The 24,929-nt window shown below is 43.3% G+C and overlaps 2 protein-coding genes across 3 annotated transcripts in view; one reads left to right on the top strand and one right to left on the bottom strand.

Moving 5' to 3' along the window:
- Positions 1–8,654, top strand: part of LOC129855536 (AP-1 complex subunit mu-1-like) — a 31,210-nt gene extending 22,556 nt beyond the window's left edge. The window contains exons 7-12 of the mRNA XM_055923309.1: positions 2,813–2,955; positions 3,069–3,140; positions 3,568–3,726; positions 6,049–6,174; positions 6,336–6,411; positions 7,266–8,654. Coding sequence (XP_055779284.1) covers positions 2,813–2,955; positions 3,069–3,140; positions 3,568–3,726; positions 6,049–6,174; positions 6,336–6,411; positions 7,266–7,288 — 599 coding nt within the window. The 3' untranslated portion in view covers positions 7,289–8,654. The remainder of the gene's footprint in view (positions 1–2,812; positions 2,956–3,068; positions 3,141–3,567; positions 3,727–6,048; positions 6,175–6,335; positions 6,412–7,265) is intronic.
- A 1,708-nt stretch (positions 8,655–10,362) lies between these two features.
- LOC129855540 (transmembrane protein 125-like) lies at positions 10,363–23,625 on the bottom strand. 2 transcript variants are annotated; one of them, XM_055923314.1, is made up of 3 exons: positions 23,109–23,625; positions 17,571–18,840; positions 10,363–16,261 (listed from the first exon to the last, which is right to left on the bottom strand). In XM_055923314.1, exon 3 carries the CDS (start codon positions 15,965–15,967, stop codon positions 15,287–15,289), a length of 681 nt encoding a protein of 226 aa, XP_055779289.1. In that variant the 5' UTR covers positions 15,968–16,261; positions 17,571–18,840; positions 23,109–23,625; the 3' UTR covers positions 10,363–15,286. The 2 variants fall into 2 exon arrangements, with proteins under 2 accessions (XP_055779289.1, XP_055779288.1); XM_055923313.1 differs by lacking the exon at positions 17,571–18,840.
- Positions 23,626–24,929: the final 1,304 nt, after the last annotated feature.

The raw sequence follows: 24,929 nt of genomic DNA, 5'->3' as shown, positions 1-24,929 counted from the left end.
ACACACACACACACACACAGTAAGGTGTTGCCATGAATTTGACAGTAATTTGCAGGCAGCGAAGAGGCAAGTTAGTTCCTGTATTTCTTATTACAGTACACATACTGTAATATAAATATGGTATCAAATCAAGTACTGTTTAATTAATGACACACACTACAATACTATAGAATTGGCTGTATTATACTAAAGAAAAAAAGTTACAACTACTGTATTCGTAATGAATGGATGGATGGATGAATGAAATTCATTGAGGGGATATGGTGTTTGTATTTCACAGTATTTCACTTTTACATTGAATTGGTGCAAACAGTTTGGCTGCTGGGTAATGTGTTTTATAACACCTGCACTTATACAGGGCAGGTTAACAAAGGCTTCCAAACTGGCAGCTACTACAGGGCAAACCAGACCAAAAGGACATGGCAAAATGCTCAAACATTTAAGGTTTAAGACTTGCTGACACTCCAATCTGTCCTCCATACATTTTAAATTGATGGGGCACTACTACCACATACTAGTTGAAATTGGTACTCTCACTAACACGTGCAACAAATGTAGCCTCTTATAAGGCACACATCAAACTACTGCATTTGACCCAGAAACAACAATACCATGCTCCCACTAGTGGTCAAAAGGTTTTTGGAGCTCAAAAAATATGGTACGGTACTGTATTTTGTGGGATGGAATTACAGTATCATTCCAAATACAGCAATTCTTTACCCGCCCACAAAATATTCCCACAATGCACCATAATGTATAGTATGCTGCTGTAAAACATTTCACAGTATTTTACTGTTGATAATACCCCAAAATACCATATAAATGACTGTTTTCCGTTACAGCGCTAACACACTCACACAAGTACACAAACTGTACAAACACAATCCTACAAGTATGTAAACGGATACCAAGAGGTAAAGACTATTATACCAAACCCAAATAATTTGACTCTTCAGCCTTGGAGAGCGATGGTCATAATTGTCCCTGTTACCTATATTATCTTCCACTCCCATGGTCAAATCCTCCCCCTTCAAAATCTGTGTGCTCCCAATCCTGCCCAACTCACCCCCTTTCCCCCTGCCTCCTCTCCCCATCCCTGCTCCCACCACTCCACTGCTCCCCATCCCTACCTACACCCCCCCACCTTCACCACCCCAGTCCCTGGTCTCACCCCTCATGTGCCCTGGTTGTGGGGCGTCTGGTGGATTACTCTTTCTTGGTCTAGCCCCATTGCTAATCCCTCCCCGAGGCTACTGCTGCTGTTGGCAGATGAAAGATGCCCCCTGGACGGCTCCTCACATGTGCATGCTGCCCACGGACTGGAAGTGAAGTGGGATGTCTGGAACAGAAAAGGAAAACTACTCCGACAAATAATGAATAGATAAACATGAGCATTTCAAATGGGCTTCTGCACTCACCCTATTGTACCATAATCAGAGGAGAAGGCACACACTTTAATATCTTTCTTATTTGTATGTTTACTGATCTGTGTCTGTGCACGTCATACGTATGGATGCCTTTTAAGAGACACCCCACTGCAATCCTAAAGTAACTTTCAACCACAAATGCTCGTGTGTTTGAATACTAATAAGCGTTTTTTAGTCACGCTTACTGTTTTAGTCACGCTTACTGTTGTGACTGGCTTTCTACGCGTGAACAGACATGGGTTAAACAACACCTTCTTCTGGTCAGAGCCTGTTACTACATACAGTTTGTGGAAGAGACGGGAGAGTGAGGACAGTCACATCTGGGTATGAGGAAATCATACAGATGAAACCTGCAGGGAAATCAAGACACATGCGTACAGGGAGAGATTTTAAGTCGATTTTGAGCGATGAGACATGAGATATGAGAGCTGGAACAGTTAAAATTGGGAAAACAAATCAAACGCAGGATTCCTATCTGATATGGATACATGAGTGTTATGTTGCCTCGCTAGGGAGATGCCACGGCCTTTCGGGTGAACCTCAGGGGACTGTGTACACCCCCTTAGAGCCCAAACGTAAAGGACTGTGCCTCCTTTTTCACCTTTCCACAGTTACCCAGTGATGATGCAACATGGGACATCATACCTGTGTCGTGGACCAGTCCTCCAAAGGGCTTAGCTGCTGGGATTTGAGCTGTCTAAACAGGTCTCTCCAAAGACTAGACTCTGTGTTCTAGCTCTCTGCATCCATACGACACCTCTTAACCGACTTCATTTGGCTCCAGTGCACTGTTGAGTCGTCACATAGGAATGAATGGTGCCACGTGCATCGGTCGATGGCTGTCCATTTATATTCAGCCATTGCTGTATGGACAGGGTTATTCTTTCTAGGTTCATGGGGGGATTTAAGAGAAAGCCCAGTGGCCCTGATTCATTATAAGAGCTTTTAATAGCAGCTCTGCTGGACCATTTACTCTGGGAAAACAACAAGAACATTAGGCTTTCTCACTACGGTACACATCCACATTGCCATGCCATTGTTTTCTAGCCTTCCACTACTGAAGAGAGTGGTCTCCCGAAGCTTTCTCTTGTAAGAGCTGATTGATGGAACTCTTTATAAAGTACTTATGAAGAAGAAACAGTGGTGTGTGCACAGTGTCACTGTGGGTTTTCAGACCAGGAAGGATGACAGTGGAACATACAGGAGAAATAGCCTTTTTTTAAAGTTAGTATCCGAGGCAAATAAAATACTGTACATTCCTGTACACTTTAACTGGGACTGGTGAACTGCTATGGGCTGCTATTGAGATTTTGCACTTCTCAGGAGTTGACTGTTATAAGGACATAGCATACAATATCCCCCTCCTTGCCTGTGTGTCGGATCAGGAGAGAAGAGTAAGACGGTAGAGCTGGAGGATGTCCAGTTCCATCAGTGTGTCCGTCTGTCTCGCTTCGAGAACGATCGAACCATCTCCTTCATCCCTCCGGACGGAGAGAGTGAGCTCATGTCCTACCGCCTTAACACCACGGTCAGTGACACACGCGCACACACACATGCACACACACACACCCCTCCCTTGCCCAATGTTAACCTGATAACCCTCTCCTCTCTCTCTCTCCTCTCCTGGCCTTTCCGTGACAGGTGAAGCCTCTTATATGGATCGAGAGTGTGATTGAGAAGTTCTCCCACAGCCGAGTTGAGATCAAGGTTAAGGTAAAGGATGTCCACCATCATTCACTGTCAAACTGTCAACATCTACTGTTTCACCAGCAGCTCCAACACTGACCTCTCTTAAGTACATAGACCCAGACTCTTAAGTACATAGACCCAGACTCTTAAGTACATAGACGCAGATCCATGTTGTTTCCCTTTTTTGCTTCAATGTGCGAAAAAACCTTTGGGTTGGGACTGTTTCCTCACCCTTAAACTCATAGCAAGTTAATAATTGAACAGGAAATTCTTCATACAATAGCCTCCGTTCCATGTCCATGACTGTGTTTCTTTCCTCATGACTGTGTCATCATCGCTGTATTGTAAAACCGCGTTATACCCCATAAATTGCCCCCCTCCCCCTCTTTATGTCACTGCACGTCCTTATCGGTAACCCTGTGACCCTTACCTTTTCACCTCCACCCTGCAGGCCAAGAGTCAGTTTAAGAGCCGATCCACTGCCAACAACGTAGCCATCATGGTACCCGTGCCCAGCGACGCCGACTCGCCTAAATTCAAGACGAGCACAGGCAGCTGCAAGTATCTTCCCGAGAAGAGCGTGGTGCAGTGGAACATCAAGTCCTTCCCTGTAAGTAGCCTACACAGCTAGCGTCATGAGATAAACTAAACATTACTATGCTAATAACCTATTGCAGATGGCAGTCGATGCATTCCTGTTAGTGCATCCTCTGCTATCATCATAGATATTTTAACAGTCACCATGTGTTTTTAGATGTTATTTGTTCAAGCCTTGCTCACCCAAGAGGAACACAAGGGCTATACAACAGTTGTACTCTTCATTACCATACTATGGGGTCATTCCATGTCTTTTCAGGAAGCCATCACACCCACCATCTCCGATTGTTCTGAAATTGTTTCTCTAGTTAGAAACAGATACGTTTAGCATTATTTTGTTGAAATATAATTTGATCTCTGAGAAATTAAGAATTGATTGCACTCAAATTGGCCATTTTCATTTATTGGATTCATATAATATTCAATAAATATATTACCTTACAGTCGATTGGACCAAACTTTAAAAAAAATTAATGAGGAATCCAAAGAAACGATTAAAAGTCCCACCCACGCCAATCCCTACCCAACAACGAGTAGATGGAGAACTGATACTGTGTCTGACACGTTGTATGGAGCTGCGGCTTGGACTATTGTTTCTTCATCCTATGTAATGTATTCTCAGTGAATTTGGTATATTTAGTTTTTTCTCCCCGTTCATAGAAATAAGTCATTGAAGTTGTTAGGTTTATGTCCCATTCTACATCCTGATAATACCAGGTTCTGACCACTAGATGGTGCTGTTCCTGCTATTCATGTTAAAGGGATAGTTTGCTTAAATTACAAAATTACATATTGGTTTCCTCTATGGACAAGGTATAACAGCAACCCATGCTTTGGTTTATGTTTACCTGGCCACTGTTTCAAATGCTAGGTATGTATTCATGACACAAATCCAATGCAAGTTAATGGTTCCTATATTAGCATTTTCACACCTCATATCCAAATAATCTATAAGTAACATCATTGACTTATTTTTTGATACTTTAGTATGATTTAAACATGAAGCATGAAATTACTGATATAGGTACCATTGACTTGCATTGGATTTGTGCCACAAATGCTAAAAAGTTAGCATTTGAAACAGTGGCCAACAAAACCAAAGCATGGGTTACTTTCATACCTTGTCAGTAGACTGCTTAAAGGGTAAGGAAACCAATGTAATTTTGTAAATTGGGTGAACTATCCCTTTAACATTCTGGTAATAACATAATTTAGGATGGGACATAAACCGAACGAACAACTTCAATGAAAAGAGGATAATTTAAAAAAACGTCACAAATTTCACTGGGAATACATTACATATGATGAAGAAACAATACTCAGAGCCATGGCTCCGTACTACTGTCAGACACAGCAAACTGATACTATCTAATCGTTGTTGGGGTGGGATTGACGTAAGGTGTAAGGTGTTCGTGGGGGGCTATTGACCATTCCTTTGGATTCCTCATGTCTAACTCATTGTTTGTCAAAACAGTTTTGTACAAATTGTCTGTTAGGTACTATATTTATTAAATATTAAATGAATCCTATAAATTAAAAATGGCCAATTTGGATGCAATCAATTAAACATCATTTCTCAGAGATCAAATTATATTTCAACAAAATAATGTTGCAGAAACACTAACATTATTTTCTGTCGTGAGCTTTTTGAGGTGGAACAACCCCGTGTGTAATTATCGACTGAATGGTAACTAAATAGTAAAAATAGAGTCTTGTCCTACCATTCTCGGAAGGCAGTACACACAGTATTCTCACAGGAAGCAGCACATTTATAGATAGCATGTTTTTACACTTCCACCAGATGAACCCAGGGGAGATTAGCCAAGTAATGACTGATAACGGCTTTAGAGGAAATATAAACGCCTCAACACTTCATATTGATAAAGACGGATAAGGATACTGCACTCAACCCCATGGCCGTCTATTAACATTACATTCAGCATGACTGTCAACTCTCTCTGCTGCTGTAAACCCACATCCTTCCTGGCTTCGAAAAACAACAGAGCCGCATGGACAGTTTTAATAACTGTGTAGTGGTGTTATAGTGATGTGTGTGTGTGTGTGTGTGTGGTAGGGGAATGGGTTTGATGTGTGACCAACGACATTCAAGTCACCTCTGTAGTTGTTTACTTTACCTTGATTGTGCAAGGCAGTCCTGCGAACTGCTGATGTATCCTGCACCAGTGCAGGTGTGAGGAGAGTTTTACAAGTATAGGAATGCATAGTCTAGCTAGTTTTGTTTTGATAAGATCAGGTATGTTACAAAGAAATCTACAGGAGAGAAATGCCACAGATTTCCCAAATAAAAGTGTGTGTGTGTGTGTGTTTTGTGTAGGGAGGCAAGGAGTACATGATGAGGGCTCACTTTGGGCTGCCTAGTGTGGAGAGTGATGAGTTGGAGGGGAAGAGGCCCATCACTGTCAACTTTGAGATCCCCTATTTCACTGTATCTGGTATCCAGGTAAGTTAACAGAACCCATTTATCTCTGTTAAGGTGAACCCTCGTAGAGCCACACATGAGTTTCATTGAATAATGCATACAGGTTGGAAGGAGCAGACTCAACAGTATGTGTGGTGTGTGTGTGTCTGTTGTTTTTGTAACTGTTCTTTGCTCCTCCTCAGGTACGCTATCTTAAGATCATTGAGAAGAGCGGCTATCAGGCGTTACCATGGGTACGCTACATAACGCAGAGTGGAGGTGAGACACACACAAACACACTCCTTATCTCAGCACAATACGGCCCAGTAGTGAACCCAGCTTTCATATCCATTACCTCTCTCCTTATAAAGCTGGGGCATGGGGGATCTGAATTATGCCTTGGTGCCATTAGGTTCTCCGTGTCACTTGGCTCTGCATGCCAAGGTGACTATCACCTTTCCACTGTAATCAGCAGAGGTAGAGAGAGAGGGGGATGGAGGCAGAGAAAGAGAGAGATGGAGAGCGAGTGAGAGGAAGGGAGAGAGAGATGTAGAGAAAGAGCGAGGGGGGGGTGGAGTTAAGAGATAGATAGAGAGGGGGATAAAGAGAGAGGGAGAGAGGTGCACCACACTCCGATACCTTACACTGGCAGTGTTGACTTATTCATAAGCGAGTTCTAAGCGGTTATTGTAATGCCATTTATAAATGCTCCACTGACCCCAATGTGATCACTGTCACTCTAACCTAACATAGCAAACGCATGAAACTAGATCCCCTACATACTGGTCTTGACGAGAATTTTTTTTAATTTTATGTAAGGGGGGGGGGGGGGGGTTCTATTCTGACTGTTCAACCAATCCAGTAAATTTGGAGGAGTTAAGAGATGTCGCCTTGTTCACATTCAAAAGCGGAAGTCATCTCAAAGGCTTTCTTTTAATTTCCCCCTGAAAACCTGAACATCCGGTTGTTGGGGACTCGGCAGAAGCCACAGTCACGCCGAGCTCCAGTTTTGTGGGTTTAGATGCTAACAGCGCTAATTTGAACGTTAATGTGGTCAGCCACAGTACAGGGGCAAAGTGATGATGTACAGAACAGTGTTAATGTATTACTGTTACATCTCCCTCTTTTGGCAGATTACCAACTTCGGACAAACTAAGGGCAAGCCTGCTGCCAGACGAATGTCTCTTCACTCCCTCCCCCTCTCTCTCTCTCTGGCTCCCTGGGAGTGAGGGACAGCAGAGGACAAGGAAAGGATAACAATTTTCACCACTCTCCAAAAGGACCAGGCAGCCATCATGCCCCTGATCTGCAGACATTGAGTACCGTAAAGACTCTGTGACGATCTCAATTGCATACTCCTCGTGTCCTCGCTCTTCGTCTCCTTCTCAAACCCCATTGGATGAGAAAGCCAGAGGTCCCACTCCTCTGACCATCTCCTCCAATGGGTTTTGAGAAGGAGACGAGGAGACGACGTGAGGAGTATGCAATTGAGACCTTTCCATAGTTTCCCTTCAGAACTCGACTGATGTGTCACCTTTGACAAAGTTTTACAGCATCTGGAGACATGTTTTCTCAGTTTATAGAGTAATGAATGTAGGGTTTTCCTATTGGTCTTGTTGTAAAAATTGTATAGTTTGTTTATTCTCAAGGGATAGTGTATTTTATTTACCGTAAGAATTCAGGGTGTGAGACATGGTTGAAAGTCTGTGAACATTGAAACGTGGCTTTTATACAGCACTGATATAAACTTGTATCTGGTGGGTGTGGTTATCAGTTGATGTTATCTAGGGTCAGTTCTGTAACAGCATTCAGTCTCATGAAATGAACACCGAGCTGGTCAGATCAATGATTACTAAATAATACAAAATAAACAATATTGTCATCCGTCGCCATCTTTGTATTTGCACTCAGCTAACAACTATATGGAAAAGACTGAAGGAATTATTTTTCTTTTTGGTTTACTGACAAGGAAGTCGTTTATCTATCTGGCGGGAACAGATAACTTGAGGAAAATACATGAAAGAAAGAAATAAACCTCCAGACATACAGGTGGACCAGTAGGAACAAGACCTTGCCTGGCTATTGTATGCCAAAATGTGTTAAAATGACTGTTTTTATTTATGTTTCTCCATCAAAAAAAACACCCAACTTTTCCAAAGCAGGTGTTGTTTGGTATAGTTACTGTAGTCTGTTGGGCACCAACCCCTCATATCAGCCTTGGGTCTCTGCCAGGGGAATAGAGTTGAAAGGTTCAGCCCAGACTAGACGCTACAGTCAATTTGTTATGTGCATGAGTTTGCGGTGTGTAGGCCTACTGTATGAAATATTACACTTTCCTTGTAAAATAGTTGTTTGAGGAACAGAACAAATATGACGATTTTCTTTCAGATATCCTCTCCAGTGGGGTTTTAATGATTCGTACATGTGTTTTCAATCTCTCAATATCTTATTTATTAACCATATGTAAGTCAATGGGAGGCAAAGGGACCTATGTATAAATAAATAAATGTCTTTGTACCTTCTCTTCTAGTTATTTTCGTATATATCAGTGAGATTTGTATTTTATCAAATGAAAGATGGGGACAGACGAGCTGAACCCCCTGGGTCCATACTCACAAACTTTTGCTTAAACCAAGGTTTAGACCTTTGGTTTAAAATGTCTCGGTATTAGCTTTTCTCATAGGCAAACCTGGCACAATTAGCCACTATGCTAAGTATGACCAGCTGAACAGCATGATTATGTCCGGTAACAAATTCCGTATCAGCCAATTCAAATTGTCGACGTAGTTCGACATGATCCAACACTTTTTCATAAAAGCGTCCTTAAAACCTTTTCTCAATAGGGGGTGCTGTTTGCACTTTGTAATAATTTCGTTCCCAAATTAAACTGCGTCGTACTCAATTCTTGCTCGTACAATATGCATATTATTATTACTATTGGATAGAAAACACTCTCTAGTTTCTAAAAACGTTTGAATTATATCTGTGAGTAAAACAGAACTCGAGTTGGAGCAATTTTCCTATGAGGATGTGAGAATGCTGAAATCTGCAGGCTGTTCTGAGGTCGGTATATTGTGTTTTCGCTGTAAAACACTTAAAAAATCTGAAATATTGGCTGGATTCACAAGATCTTTGTCTTTCATTTGCTGTACGCTGTGTATTTTTCATAAATGATTTATGATGAGTATTTAGGTAATTCACGTTGGTCTCTGTAGTTATTCTAGTTGCTTTGGTGAGAGTTGTGATAGTGGCTGCAATGGTAAACTATGATTTATACCTGAAATATGCACATTTCTCTAACAAAACATATGCTATACAATAGATATGTTATCAGACTGTCATCTGATGAAGTTTTTTCTTGGTTAGTGGCTATTTATATCTTTATTTGGTCGAAATTGTGATAGCTACCTATGCAGGAAAAAAATGGTGGGAAAAAAAAGTTGTGTCTTTTGCTATCGTGGTTAGCTAATAGATTTACATATTGTGTCTTCCCTGTAAAACATTTTAAAAATCAGAAATGATGGCTGGATTCACAAGATGTGTATCTTTCATCTGGTGTCTTGGACTTGTGATTTAATGATATTTAGATGCTAGTATTTACTTGTGACGCTATGCTAGGCTATGCTAGTCAGCTTTTTTACTGATGGGGCTGCTCCCGGATCCGGGATTGTGATGAAGTAGAAGTTAAAGGGGTAGTTCACGACTTTGGTAATGAAGCCCTTTATCTACTTACCCAAGGTCAGATGAATGTGTGGATACCATTTTTATGTATCTGCGTCTAGTATGAAGTTAGAGGTAGTTTCGCGAGAAAATGCTAACTAGCTTAGCACAATTACCAGAGGTTTACAGGAACAGCTAGAATTTGTCGTTGCGACAAAACTAGTTAGCAATTGCGCAAACGCTAAATGGCAACTTCCTTCAAACTGCACACACAGACAGACATGGTATCCAGAAGTTCATCTGACTCTGGGGAAGTAGATAAAGGACCTCATTGCAAAATCCCAAACTATCACTTTAACAGAATTCCAACGGAACTTCTGTCCCAATCAAAGAAGATTGCGTATGTGAGTGACTGGTCAAATATCTCAGTGTAGGAAATCTACCTCCTGATAGTTGACCCAGTTTGCAGCAAAGGTTAGAAACCCACATGAAAAAAAAAATCCCTTAAATGTAGAATTACATTTCTGTGTTAGTGTGTTGAGACGAGAAGTGCAGACAACACCTTGAATATTAAGATTAAGAATTAATTTAATAAGGAGCTACATCTTTCTTCAGACTAGTAGACAAACACACTGCAAGGACCTAATAATCATATTACATTACATGGACTTGTAGACCTACAATGTCTAATGTATATTTTATAATGATTAATTTGTGAAATATACGTTATTTGACTTGATGACCAGTAGTGAAGCGTTATTCCCCCCCAATTTTTTGTTGTTGTTGTTGCCACAAGTGAAATATGAACTCACAGCCGTCTCATCCTCCAAACTTTGAGCATACCGCCTTAGCAGACTGCACCACCAGTCAGTGAAAGCATAAAAGAGGTACAGTATTTGACAAAACCACCATCCTTTTTTTTAAACAACGTAGCTACGAATATAAACGTATAATCCTCCTACATATTTCTTTCCGTAAAAAAAAAATGTCAATAGCCTAGTCAAAGATGCATCATGCAAATATTGGCACACTTTACTTGTTACAGACCAAGGGGAACGACCTCTGGTAGCCAAGTTGACCTAGTTTAAGAAATGCAATTGGATAGTGGCTCTACCATTTAAGATGATTTATTTTGTTACCGAACATACACCGAACAAAAATATAAATGCAACATTGTCACGTTCCTGACCTGTTTTCTGTTTAGTTTTGTGTGTTAGTTGGTCAGGACGTGAGTTTGGGTGGGCATTCTATGTTGTCTGTTTCTATGTTGGTTTAGGGTTGCCTGGTATGGCTCTCAATTGGAGGCAGGTGTTTGGCGTTCCTCTAATTGAGAGTCATATTTAGGTAGGCTGTTCACAGTGTTCGTTGTCAAGTGTTGTGTGTTCTGTGTATAGGTGTGCTATGGGTCTTCATACCCAGATTTTGTATTATAATTTTCCGTGAGTGTTATGGAGCTAATTACTGGGACTATTATTAAAGTACTCCATGCTACACTCTATTTTGACTCTCCTGCGCCTGACTTCCTCTGCCACCTATACACGCCATTGTGACAAACATGCAACAATTTCAAAGTTACAGTTCATATAAAGGGAATCTGTCAATTCAAATTAATTAATTATGCCCTAATTCACATTACTGGTAATACAGATATGCATCTGTTGGTCACAGATACTGTACCTTTAACAAAAGTAGGGGCGTGGATCAGAAGACCAGTCAGTATCTGGTGTGACCACGATTTGCCTCATGCAGCACAACACATCTCCTTCGCATAGAGTTGATCAGGCTGTTGATTGTGGCCTGTGGAATGTTGTCCCACTCCTCTTCGATGGCTGTGCGAAGTTGCTGGATATTGGGGGGAACTGGAACACGCTGTCGTATATATAGATCCAGAGCATCCCAAACATGCTCAATTGTCTGGTGTGTATGCAGGCCATGGAAGAACTGGGACATTTTCAGCTTCCAGGAATTGTGTACAGATCCTTGCGACATGGGGCAGTGCATTATAATGCTGAAACATGAGGTGATGGCGGCGGATGAATGGCACGACAATGAACCTCAGGATCTTGTCACAATATCTCTGTGCACTCAAATTGCCATCGATAAAATGCAATTGTATTCGTTGTACGTAGCTTATGTTTGCCCATACCATCAAGGGGCACTCTGTTCACGATGTTGACCAGGCACTGCGCTACACCGGGGCTAGGGAGGGCTATAGCTACATCACAAATCTGCGTAGCCCCAGTTAAGCCCCCTCAAAAGCATTTTAGTATTTTTTAAATTTTTAAATAAAGAAATATGTAAAAGTTAATAACCAGCTATTCTGTTCCAATCTGATCCCTGGCTGCAGAGGGAGATTAGAAAGATGAGTCGGAGAGAGAAACTCGTGAGCCACGACGTGAGGGAGCACCAGAGCAGTTCGTCACTGCTAGCTGCTCCAAAGCCACCGTTAGCTGCACTGTTAGCACAGCCACCACTCCCTCTGATTTAAGCCAGTCACCTGTTGAAGAACCAAGGCACCCTCTTCTTCGGCATAATCCAGCCACAATAGTTGGACAGCAAGATCGCTACTACAATCGTAGATGGTATGAGGATTACAAATGGCTGGAATATTCTATTTCAAAGGACTGTGCTTTCTGCTTTGCATGCCGCCACTTTCAACGTCCAGGAAACTATGGTGGCGAGAAGGCAAAATTTACCCACGATGGCTACCAGAACTGGAAGAAGGCGACAAGTTTGTTCAAGACACACAATGCTAGTGTGGAGCATAAATATGGAATGACAGCGTGGAATGAGTGGACTATTCAGAAAGAGTCTGGCTCAACAATATGCAAAGCTCTAGGTGATGGACATTCGAAAATAGTCAGAGAACAGAGAGTATGAGAGCAGTTGTGGAGTCATTGCGTTTTACTGCATACCAGGGACTTTCACAGAGAGGGAAACTTCCTTGAACTTTTACAGGTCATAGGCAAATTCGACAAAGCAGTGGCACAGAACATCTCAGATAATCCTAGAAATGTTAAGTACACGCATCATGATATACAGAATTAAATACTGGGCAAACCTTTGACTCAGCAAGCTTGCCTGCCTGTCCATACACGCAGAAAGAACCAAGGCATTAATTTCTGACGTTGTGATAGCCATTTCATCCGAAACATTATTACCAATGCACAGTTGTCTGATTATGCATATGGAATAAATGCCCTTGTAAATAGTCCTGAAAATTTTCTTCGCACCCCAACGTATTGGTCAAGCCCCCCCTTTGCACCGGTAAAGAAAAAATCCTGGCACCGTGCCTGATGTTGACATCAGCAAATCAATCACCCACACGACGCCATATACGTTGTATGACATCTGTCCAATACAGTTGAAACCGGGATTCATCCATGAAGAGCACACTTCTCCAGCATGCCAGTAGCCATCGAAGGTGAACATTTGCACACTGAAGTTGGTTACGACGCCGAACTGCAGTTAGGTCAAGACCCCGGTGAGGACAACGAACATGCAGATGAGCTTTCCTGAGACGTTTTCTGACAGTTTGTGCAGAAATTCTTTGGTTATGCAAACCCATCAGCTGTCCGGGTGGCTGTTCTCAGACAATCCCGCAGGTGAAGAAGCTGGATATGGAGGTCCTGGGCTGATGTGGTTACGTGGTCTGCGGTTGTAAGGCCAGTTGAACGTACTGCCATATTCTCTAAAGCGACATTGGAGGCGGCTTATGGTAGAGAAATTAACATTAAATTCTCTGGCAACTTCTCTGGTGGACATTCCTACAGTCAGCATGCCAATTGCACACTCCCTCAAAACTTGAGACATTCGTGGCATTGTGTTGTGCGACAAAACTACACATTTTAGAGTGGCCTTTTATTGTCCCCAACACACTTGTGTAATTATCATGCTAATTTAAAAACTTCTTGATATGCCTCACCTGGAGAAATGGTCACTAACAGGGATGTAAACAAATTTGTGCACAAACTTTGAGAGAAATAAGCTTTCTGTGCGTATGGAAAATTTGGGGTATCTTTTATTTTTATTTCACTTTACATGTTGCGTTTATATTTTTGTTCACTATACAAATGACTCATGGTAGCCAGATGGCCAATTGTGCCAGGTTTGCCTATGAGAAAAGCTAGCAGATATACATTTTAAACCTAAGGTCTAAACTGCCAGTTTAAGCACAAGTTTGTGAGTATGGACCCCCTATGGCCTATAAGGTGGACTGCACCTGAGGGTTTAGCTCTGTCTCTCTTTCTCTTTCTCGTCTTGTTGCTCTCATGTCGCTATTTTGTACTGTTTTCTCTTTCTCGCTTCCTCTCCCATCACTGTTTCATGGCTGTCGTCTCTCACACTCTCTGTCGTGAATGCACAGACCTACTTGGCACCACCACCTAAAGAGCATGTCCTGCATAGCATTGCACAGCAGAGACAGAGAGAGACTTCAGGTCAGAGAACAGTCCCTTGTCAATGAGGGATTACAGCCACAGTCGCTGCCGCTGCTGTGTGTGTGTGTGTGTGTGTGTGTGTTAGTGGGTGGTAAGGGAAAGCCGTACTGGGCGATGCCAACCCCTTACGATCCACAGCCTGCCCATTGTCCATTGGCCTGGCCGGCCGTCGGTACAACAACAATGGCCGCCTCAGTGACCCCTATTGTCTCTGAGCAACAGGCAGCTCACATGCACTGCCTGATAAGGAGTTGCGAGGGCCAGACACACACACACACACACACACGCAAACACACAGATGCTTTGTTCAATTAAACCATATTGTACCATTCAACCAGGCGACAATGGCATTCTCCTCAGATTCTTCGTAGAGTTGCAAGGCCTTTGACTACCCAACACAGCTGTAAACCTGTGACATAAAAAGGTGACAAAATGTGACATTTATCAGGAAATCACTTCGTACAGTTCAGTAACCTGTTTACATTATTCTATGACATGATTATTCCATACAGCAGCTTTTTCACCAACTGCTTTGTAGTGGATGATACTATTACATTAGACACATTATGAATCTGAATCTTTGTTCTGTGTCCGGGACCAGTGTCTGTGTCACTGTCATTCTGTTTATTTCACATTATAGAGAGTAGTGCTCTGCTGGGGTTCAATCTCATAAAAGTAATTATCCAAGGATGGCCCATGCTTGAATCATTAAAATAAAACATGTTGTGTTGACACAGCTCTCTATCCCATATTGCAATTCATGGACCTGCAAAATTGAATTGATACTTAGTTGCTCAAAAGGCGGCCACTTTGCTCAAATGCCATTTTCACATGTGATGTCCATTGGTCCCTCCCAGACAGCAAGGTGGATGTGGCCCACGTTCACACCAAATGGGGCCCCAGCAATTACAAGCCCACATACCTCAAGCCAGAGCTGACCAATAAGCTCCAACCCTCCCCAGTGCCCATATATGGATAAGATCTGGGCCATATGAGTGTTGCGGTCATCTGCTGTTTTGGGCTACCTATCCCATGCTATGTCTCTGGTGGTCAGGTCAGATGAGGTTAGCCAAGCTCGAGGTGGTCTCCCTCCTACCCTGGTCCATGTGTCGTCCAGAGATAGTGAACACCCCCATGGCCCTATCCCTGAAACTCTGTCCCGGCCACGTCCTCTCCAACAGGAACACCACCCCCGTGTACACTCCCACCCCCACCACCGCTGACCCCCCTCCAGCTAACAACACCACCCCAGAGATGTACATATCATTAAGGGCTACGCCAGGCTTGGGCATGTGGTGTTCTAGTGCCAGCTTCAGCAGTACGGCCCCACAGACCACCAGACACAGCCCTGTGATGAGAACCACTAACAGATCCGACAGCCCTCCGCTCTTCAGGATATCGATCCGCCTCCGGCTGCGGACGCAGTTCATGTCCTGCACGGCGGAGCTCAGGAGCTGTTTGAGGAGGACGGCCAGAGCTAAGAGACACAGAGCCATGCCCGCTCCCATGCGCCAGTCACTAGAGAAGCTGGTAGTGGTGGAGAGGAGGAGTATGCCCCCCAGGCCGCAGCCCAGGATGAGTAGGACGGCGACGGAGTAGCACAGCAGAGACTTGGCCGGGTCGCGGAACCACCACAGCTCTACCTGCTCGTCCAGTATGCTGCGCTGGATCTGGACTGGGTCAGGACCAGCCGGCTGGTCACCCCGCATCGGGGGGAAGTCCTCCAGCTCTGGCATCCTGATTCTCCCAGCCTGACGGCCACGCTCGACACTGCAGAACACTAACAGGACACAACCTGGACCACTGGTATGCTCAGTGCTGGGTCATAGTTCCTCCTCTCTGAAACTCTCAGTCCTCAGTGAATCACAGCAGCCCTTAGTGGATCGATCACTGGGCCTCTCTCCGGATCACAGTTCCTTCTCACTGGATTACAGGTATTATTTGTGGATCACAGGGTCCCTCATGTAATCCACTGCAGCCCGTCACTGAACCCTCAGAGCTATGGGACCAGGATGGAGCCTGATAGATACCTGGGGAGAGGAGAGACAGGGAAGATAAGAGCCACCTGCTGACATGCACGCACACACACACACACATACACACTGCGGCATATGCCATCTTTACAGCAGCTGTAAACAGTAGAGCTCCTGCCATATAAACAGAGGTAGCCTGCAGAGAGAGAGGTGTTTGGACTGACTGAAACCATACTGCTGAAATGGCAACCTGAAACCCCCTCATTCTCACGCCGCAAATTTGTACAGAGGCAATCAGCTGAGACCACTATCAGAGGCTAATCGAATAAACAACACACACACACTTTCTATTTCGCATCTCTCTCTCTCTCTCTCTCTCATACCATGGCCTGTCATCTTTACGGTTCACTCCTCCTGTGCATGCAGACCAGCACCCTGAAGCTCTGTCTAGTAACCCAGCTCTCGTCCTCCGTGTTGTGAGCAACCTCTTGTTTATTTCCCCGGGGGCAATGTTTCTAAGACAGCGGCGCAAACGACAAAGGGGCTCAAGTATTAATCCCCTTATCAATAAGCTGTCCCTGTAGTCCCAGCGACTCTCGAGGTTACGCCGCAGACAGCTCCTCTTTAAAAGCCTGTCGGCGTGTTCGCTATCAAAGTCAGCGGCGCGAGCCGAGGCGCGAGGCGAGCGCAGAGCGGGCAGGCCTGCTTACGCGAACCCTACCTGTCTGTCGGAGCTGAACGGCAGCAGGGTGCGATGAGCCCTCGTCACCAACACACAGGGACTATCGCACCGAGACAAGGTTTTCACGTGAGGTGTGAAATGAAGGGATACTTAATTACACAGAGTGCATTGTGTTTATTTGAGTCCCAATGTTCGACGTGGTTTCAGTTCATAACTGTGAGGTGGATGTGTGTACAAGGTGTACACAGTGTGTGTGTGTGTGTGTGTGTGTGTGTGTGTTTTTTTGTGTGTGTGTATGAACGTGGTGTGCAGTGTGTGTGTGTGCACTGTGTGAGAACGTGGTGTGCAGTGTGTGGGAGAGAGGTGTACAGTGTGTGTGTGAGTGTTGTTGAGTCACTAATTAAATCCCAGCAGGTTTTGATCTGATGCCACTGACAGCACAGGAATAGAAGGCAGTAATTGAGGTAGCATATGAGCTGGACAAAAACAATACTCACACACCTACACCTCACACACCTACACATCTCTCTCCCTCTCTCTCGCATGCACTCACTCACACACACCTATACACATTCTACCCTCCCTCTCACTCCCTCTCTCTCTCTAAGCCTTTCTGCCTTCTCTCTTATCACAGCTGACCTCTCCATCACATCGCCCAGATTACACTGACCTCAATATATATACCTTTATCATCTGCTCCTCTGTTTTCTCTCCCTGTGCTCTACTGTAGTCTCTCGTCCGTATTTTCTAGCAGACAGGTGCAGACAACGGCTTCTCCCGAACGTCTGCACCCAACAATGTTGATGGTAGTTCTGTGCAGTGCAGCATATTTCAGTTATGCAAATGTTCCCTGTGATAACGATGATGAAATCCCAGAGATAACCGTAAGCCTTGAAAATCAGATAGTTCATGCCTTTTTGGTTCCGAGTTTTCAGCCTGAAGGTCAGTCTGTCGGTCGGCTCGACAGAGAAGCTGTGCTTTTCTCCAATTACCTGCTACGCTTTAGGGACACCGTATTCCCTCCTCTGTTATTTGGCCCTGCTGAATTCATCCCACCAAGCCATTAGTGTCTAATTTTATGTTGAAGTGCTCTTCTGTTTTTTTTTTTTTTTTTTAACAGGAGTCGGCCATTATATGGTAATCAGTCTGCAGATCAAGTATTAATGGGTTCAATATAATAATAATGTCCTGTAAAGAATAAACAAAATTGTGGTTGTTTGACTTCTGTCTGGAGGAGATGAGAGCCAAGGGAGCCAGTGAGTTGCAGAGGTTTTGCTTTGATCTGCAGTTAAAACGGCAGAAACTGCTTCTACCTCTTTTCTCTTTGCAGTGTCGTTTGACCTATGACCCGTGACTCCGATCCCTTCAATCAGCAAGGGTTTAAAGAGGCCTATAGAGCTCCCAGCAGCACTGAGCCTGAGCTTGGCTGTGGAGTCCGTTTAATAATTCATCCAGGCCTGAGAGGCCAGGCCAGCCAGGAGGGAAAGAGGAGAAGTCCCACACAGGATGAAGTTTCACTGGCTTTCAGCAAACTAATGTCATACTCCTGCACTGGTCCTGGTCCATCAGCACATTCTCATACAGTCTAAACAGGCATGGAATGGAACGCCTAAAGAAAAAGTCTGATGGTGGTGAAATCTCAAAGGCACAAATTAGCCGGCGACAAACAAAACAGGGACCTCACTGAAGTCCTGCTGTGTGAATGTGTTTATCTGAGGCCCTTGGGGAGGATGTGGGGCTAGGAGTTGCCGTGGCGACGGAGCTCCCTCCTCTTCCTGTTCCTGTCAAAGGGCGATCTATCTGTGGCGGTGTGGTCCCCCGCGGGCGAGGAGAGGGGTCAGGGTTGGCACCATATGTCCTTGTGGTGGGAATCAGTGCCAAGTGCCATGGGGGCCGGGAGGCTGTGAGGCTGGTGCTGCTAGGGGCTGGCGTCTGGGGATGAGGCTGGGATGTTCTGGGTAGAGGTGGCGTGGTGGGTGGAGTGAGGGGAAAAGAGACAAGGAGGGATTGAGGGAGAGAGTGAGGGAGAGATGAGAGAGGGAGGGGGGAGAGGTTAGTAAGTACACAGAGAGAAGGAGAGGGAAGGAGAGGGAAGGAGAGAGAGAGAGATGGAGTGAGAGAAAGAGACAGAGAGGTTGTGAATGGTTCTTTATTCAGGCCGTGTCTCTGTTCCTGTCACTTTCCAGTCAGGGGCCTGGGGACCCTCTCTGTGCCTAGGCACAGTGAGGGGACAATGGGCTGACTCACTGCCTGTGTCTCGGTCTCCTTGTCACTGTGTCCTCCTTAGACATCAGACCATCACACCCAGGATGCCTTCACTCAGCAATGAGAGAGGAAGGGAGATATAGAGAGATGTAGCGAGGTTTGGGAGGGCAGGTTCGGTTCAGTTAAGTTTAGTCACACCACCCCAAATTTGCTTTCATGCTATTTTAATTGAAGACTGTCAAGAGACTCGTACAAACATATAACATGAGGAAAACCCTGGTATTTCCAGCCTGCTGGTCTCAGACACCTGGCTCTAGCTCTTCTGAAAACTGGATGGCGAAACAACAGAACACAAGCACACGGTAACCATACGCACCATCATAATCCTACCCCGATTCTGAAAAGCATTTCTATCTTAGGATGCAGACTGTTTCCTCTCTCTTTCTGCGTTGCTTTGTCCTAGCAGCCTGCCTGATAAACTCCCTGTGTTGAGTCCATGGCCCCAGTATGCCTGTACTGAGCACAGCTTGCAATATTAAACCACTAATCAAATCACCAATTAACATGCACTCGCGTCTTGTCTCCCTTGCCTTGCTCAACTGGAAACTGGTTTACCTATTTGTTTTTTTTTGTTCACCTTTATCTCAGTGTTGCTGTGTGGGTTTAGAGGCAGCCTTCAGCATATTTAGATCTCCCTGCTCTGGGAAACAAGAGACTAACCTACAACCTGATTCTCACAGGGTTCCAGGCTGCAACCTACCTAACACAGCACTGGCCAGAACACAATCTGTGTCATACACATATAGTACCAGTCAGTTTGGACACGCCTACTCATTCAACGTTTTTTCTTCATTTGTACTATTTTCTACATTGTAGAATAATAGTGACGACATCAAAACTATGAAATAACACATATTGAATCATGTATTAACTAGAAAAGTGTTAAATAAATCAAAATATATTTTATATTTGAGATTCTTCAAAGTACCACTGATTGGCTCAAACACATTAAGAAGGAAAGAAATTCCACAAATTAACTTTTAACAAGGCACACCTGTTAATTGAAATGCATTCCAGGTGATTGCCTCATGAACCTGGAGAATGCCAAGAGTGTGCAAATCTGTCATCAAGGCAAACTACTTTACAGTAGCCACCCTTTAAAATATAAATATAAAATATATTTTGATTTGTTTGACACTTTTTTGGTTACTACATGATTCCATGTGTGTTATTTCATAGTGCAGAAATGTAGAATGTAGAAAATAGTAAAAATAAAGAACAACCCTGGAATGAGTAGGTGTGTCCAAACGTTTGACTGGTACTGTACATCTGTGACACATACAGTTGAAGTCGGAAGTTTACATACACTTAGGTTGGAGTCATTAAAACTCGTTTTTCAACCACTCCACAAATTCCTTGTTAACAAACTATAGTTTTGGCAAGTCGGTTAGGACATTTACTTTGTGCATGACACAAGTCATTTTTCCAACAATTGTTTACAGACAGATTATTTCACTGTATCACAATTCCAGTGGGTCAGAAGTTTACATACACTAAGTTGACTGTGCATTTAAACAGTTTGGAAAATTCCAGAAAATGATGTCATGGCTTTAGAAGCTTCTGATAGGCTAATTGACATAATTTCAGTCAATTGGAGGTGTACCTGTGGATGTATTTCAAGGCCTATCTTCAAACACAGTGCCTCTTTGCTTGACATCATGGGAAAACCAAAAGAAATCAGCCAACACCTCAGAAAAAAATTGTAGACCTCTACAAGTCTGGTTCATCCTTGGGAGCAATTTCCAAACACCTGAAAGTACCACGTTTATCTGTACAAAAAATAGTACGCAAGTATAAACACCATGGGTCCACACAGCTATCATACCGCTCAGGAAGGAGATGCATTCTGTCTCCAAGAGATGAACGTACATTGGAGCGAAAAGTGCAAAAGAGGTACAAAAGTATCTATAGCCACAGTAAAACGAGTCCTATATCGATATAACCTGAAAGGCCGTTCAGCAAGGAAGAAGCCACTGCTCCAAAATCGCCATAAAAAAACCAGACTACGGTTTGCAACTGCACATGGGAACAAAGATTGTACTTTTTGGTGTGTCCCCTGGTCTGATGAAAGAAAAATAGAACTGTTTGGCCATAATGACCATTGTTATGTTTGGAGGTAAAAGGGGGAGGCTTGCAAGCTGAAGAACACCATCCCAACTGTGAAGCACGGGGGTGGCAGCATCATGTTGTGGGGGTGCTTTGCTGCAGGAGGGACATTTGCACTTCACAAAATAGATGGCATCATGAGGTAGAAAAATTATGTGGATATATTGAGGCAACATCTCAAGACATCAGTCAGGAAGTTAGCTTGGTCGCAAATGGGTCTTCCAAATGGACAATGACCCCAAGCATACTTCCAAAGTTGTGGCAAAATGGCTTAAGGACAACAAAGTCAATGTATTGGAGTGGCCATTACAAAGCCCTGACCTCAATCCTATAGAAAATTTGTGGGCAGAACTGAAAAAGCGTGTGCGAGCAAGGAGGCCTACCAACCTGACTCAGTTACACCAGCTCAGTAAGGAGGAATGGGCCAAAATTCACCCAACTTATTGTGGGCAGCTTGTGGAAAGCTACCTGAAACATTTGACCCAAGTTAAACCATTTAAAGGCAATGCTACCAAATACTAATTGAGTGTATGTAAACTTCTGGGAATGTGACGAAAGAAATAAAAGCTGAAATAAATCATTCTCTCTACTATTATTCTGACATTTCACATTGTTAAAATAAAGTGCTGATCCTAACTGACCTAAGACAGGGAATTTTTACTAGGATAAAATGTCAGGAATTGTGGAAGAACTGAGTTTAAATGTATTTGGCTAAGGTGTATGTAAACTTCCGACTTCAACTGTACATGGACGCGCACGCTCCTTAAACGTCACGCGTTCACTTACTATTCTCTCTCTCCTTCTCTCTGTTTCTCCCTGCCATACGAAAGCATGCATTGACCTTTGCTTTGTATGGTAGCTTTATAAAAGTGATCGCCCATGACATAGCTACATCATAACAGTGTTTCACAGGTTGGAGGACAACACTAACACTGTGGTCCAAAGGTTAAGGTGTGGTGTGATATTGACAGAAACAAGTTACAGTATAGGCTACTTCCTGGTTCACTTAAGTCAAAACACACTCGACAATTCAGTCCTGTTCCACCCATTTGGTCTGTCAATAAAAGGTTCATATTTATTCAGCTATTCCAGTATGGCATAAATGTGTCTGAAAACAGACGAGACTAAATGATTTGCATCATATGTAGACTGAAGAATGGACAGGATAAGGATTATGTATTTTTTTAAACTCATGACTGTAAAAAATGTATCATAAGGTCACTGGTCTGCTCACAATATTTGTTAATGCACTAATAATTAAAACGTATGTCAAACAGCTAATAACCACGATGAAAGTTTTAGAAATACCTTTATGAGGGGGTGGACCAAGCAAGTGACCAATTTCCCACTTAAATGTTTTTGAGGAATAACTCAATTATGAGCAGCAATGTATTTTCATGGGAGATAACTTTCAGGAAAATACGCTTGGAGTCTTTCAGAAAATACATCGGGTTATTTGAATTCAAATGTGTTGCAACTGCAGTGAGCTAACTCTCCAATGTAGCCTACTCTGTGATGATTGTCTCGTGAGAATGGTGACATGGTAGACATTTCAATAAACATACAGTAACACATTTCTAAGGCTGTCATAAAGCTAAATAACAGTCAGATGATGAACTCGTTCACCTCTATTAACTGGATATTTACAAAATGGGAAATAGGCTAGTCTATGCAGTGGTCTGACTACTTACTTCAATTAAGTAGCACAGAAAGGAACTAAAAAGAGGTGGATCGATTAATATTATAATTGAAATTTACAGTGTGCTTTTGGTCATTTGACTTGATTTTATCAAAACGACTGTGTGATTCATTCACTGTCTGTCTGGCATTTATATTCAGTACGTTATTTACCTGTCCGTGCCGCTGACACGTTCCCTGTCGCTCTTAATCCCCGTTTCTCAGCGGCGTGAAACGGAACCGCTCCACACACAGATCTGCGCTCGTGCGCCGGGAGGTATTTCCAATTCCCAACCATATGCCGCGGCTAATCTGGTGCGTGCAGAAACTGTTTGAAACAGTCTCGTCTCTATAATCAACACAACTCTGACTAGACTACCTCTCTGCGGTGTGGAGCCACTGAGGGTGATGAACGTGTGTGCCTCTCGCTCCAGGAACAGTGCTCAGGTCGAGCGGACTATCCTGTTGTAGGTCTGGTCACAAGACGCCGCAGCGACACTGGTTGGGAGGCGAGAGCGGATCGGGCTACACTTTCAGACACACTCCACGTATGCAGTTATCCTACTTGGGCTACAGTGCAGCGCGCGACCTTTCGCCGACGTCCCACGGGGAAAGCCCGCGCTCTAGCCTTGAATTATAACCACATCTCATGAAGGGGGGTGTGCATGGTTGAGATAGCACGGAGCAAACAGATAAAATAGGATTTTCCCAATACTTTTTTCAGGGCCAGAGAATGACAGGCATATCGTTTTTGCCATATCCCATTATTATGGTTGTAGTAAGAAGGAATATCCTTTCACCGGGCAGCCCCGTTAAATATGCACACCACATGCATCAATCAAAACACAAATAGGCTACTGACAAGCCTATAACATATTGAATCAATATGCTGTAGACTGTTTTGGATTAACAATAAACAACATTGTCAATTGGTCTTGTTAATGAATCGTTTGTCATAAAACATTAATCATTTCCAGTCAGACACAATGGCTTATTGATTTGATCCACCCTGACAAGAGCAGCTTCCATTCACCTTTGGAAATTCCAATGGGCCCATCTCATAAAACAAAGAAATACAATTATATAAAAACTCAAATATTAATTATTGTACTTTTTATTTCCAAGCTGCTTAATTTAAAAGAAATCATTATTACTTCTGCTAAAAGGCACTTTCAATATGTCAAATTCTTCTTTATATTCAGTTTATTATGATGTGGAGGTCTTATACTGCATGGGTCTGTGTGTTGGGTGAGTGGTAGTGGTGGTGAGGAGGTTATGTATTGGTTTGGAGGGAGGGTAGCTTGGCAGGGGAGGGGGATCTGTAGTGGGGGTGATGGAGGGTATGTGTTCGTTTGGAGGGAAGGTAGATTGGTGGTGGAGGGGTGTCTGTAGGGGGGGTGGTGGTGGGTATGTGTGGGTTTGGAGGGAAGGTAGGTTGGCGGTGGAGGGGAATCTGTAGGGGTGGTTATGTGTTGGTTTATACGGTAACGTAAAAAGGAATACCCTTTCACCGAGCAGTCCCGTTAAATATGCACACCACATGCATCAGTCAAAACACAAAAAGGCTACTGACAAGCCTATAAAATATTGAATCAATATGGTGAAAATTGTTTTTGATGAACAATACCCCAAAATGTCCATTGTTCTTGTTAATGAATAGTTTGTCATAAAACTTTCATAATTTCCAGTCTGACACAATGACTTATTGATTTGATCCACCCTGACAAGAAAAGCCTCCATTCACTTTTGAAAATTCCAATGGGCCCATCTCATAAAAAAATATATATATAAAAACTCAAATAGGAATTGTTCTACTTTTTATTTCCAAGTTGCTTTAAAAAAATGCCATTAATGATTACTTCTGCTAAAAGGCACTTTAAATATGTAAACATTTTCTATAAATTAATTTTACTACAATGTGGAGGTCTTATACTGTGTTGGGTGAATGGTGGTGGTGAGGAGGTTATGTATTGGTTTGGAGAGAGGGTGGTGGTG

This window comes from Salvelinus fontinalis, chromosome 5, assembly GCF_029448725.1.
Source record: "Salvelinus fontinalis isolate EN_2023a chromosome 5, ASM2944872v1, whole genome shotgun sequence".
Classification (NCBI taxonomy): domain Eukaryota; kingdom Metazoa; phylum Chordata; class Actinopteri; order Salmoniformes; family Salmonidae; genus Salvelinus; species Salvelinus fontinalis.
Note: the sequence above shows the minus strand (reverse complement) of the source record. Positions and strands in the feature narration are given on the sequence as shown.

What these genes read in the sequence shown, in the direction of transcription:
- LOC129855540 (XM_055923314.1), bottom strand. Translation starts at nt 15,967, where the DNA reads ATGCCAGAGCTGGAGGACTTCCCCCCGATGCGGGGTGACCAGCCGGCT.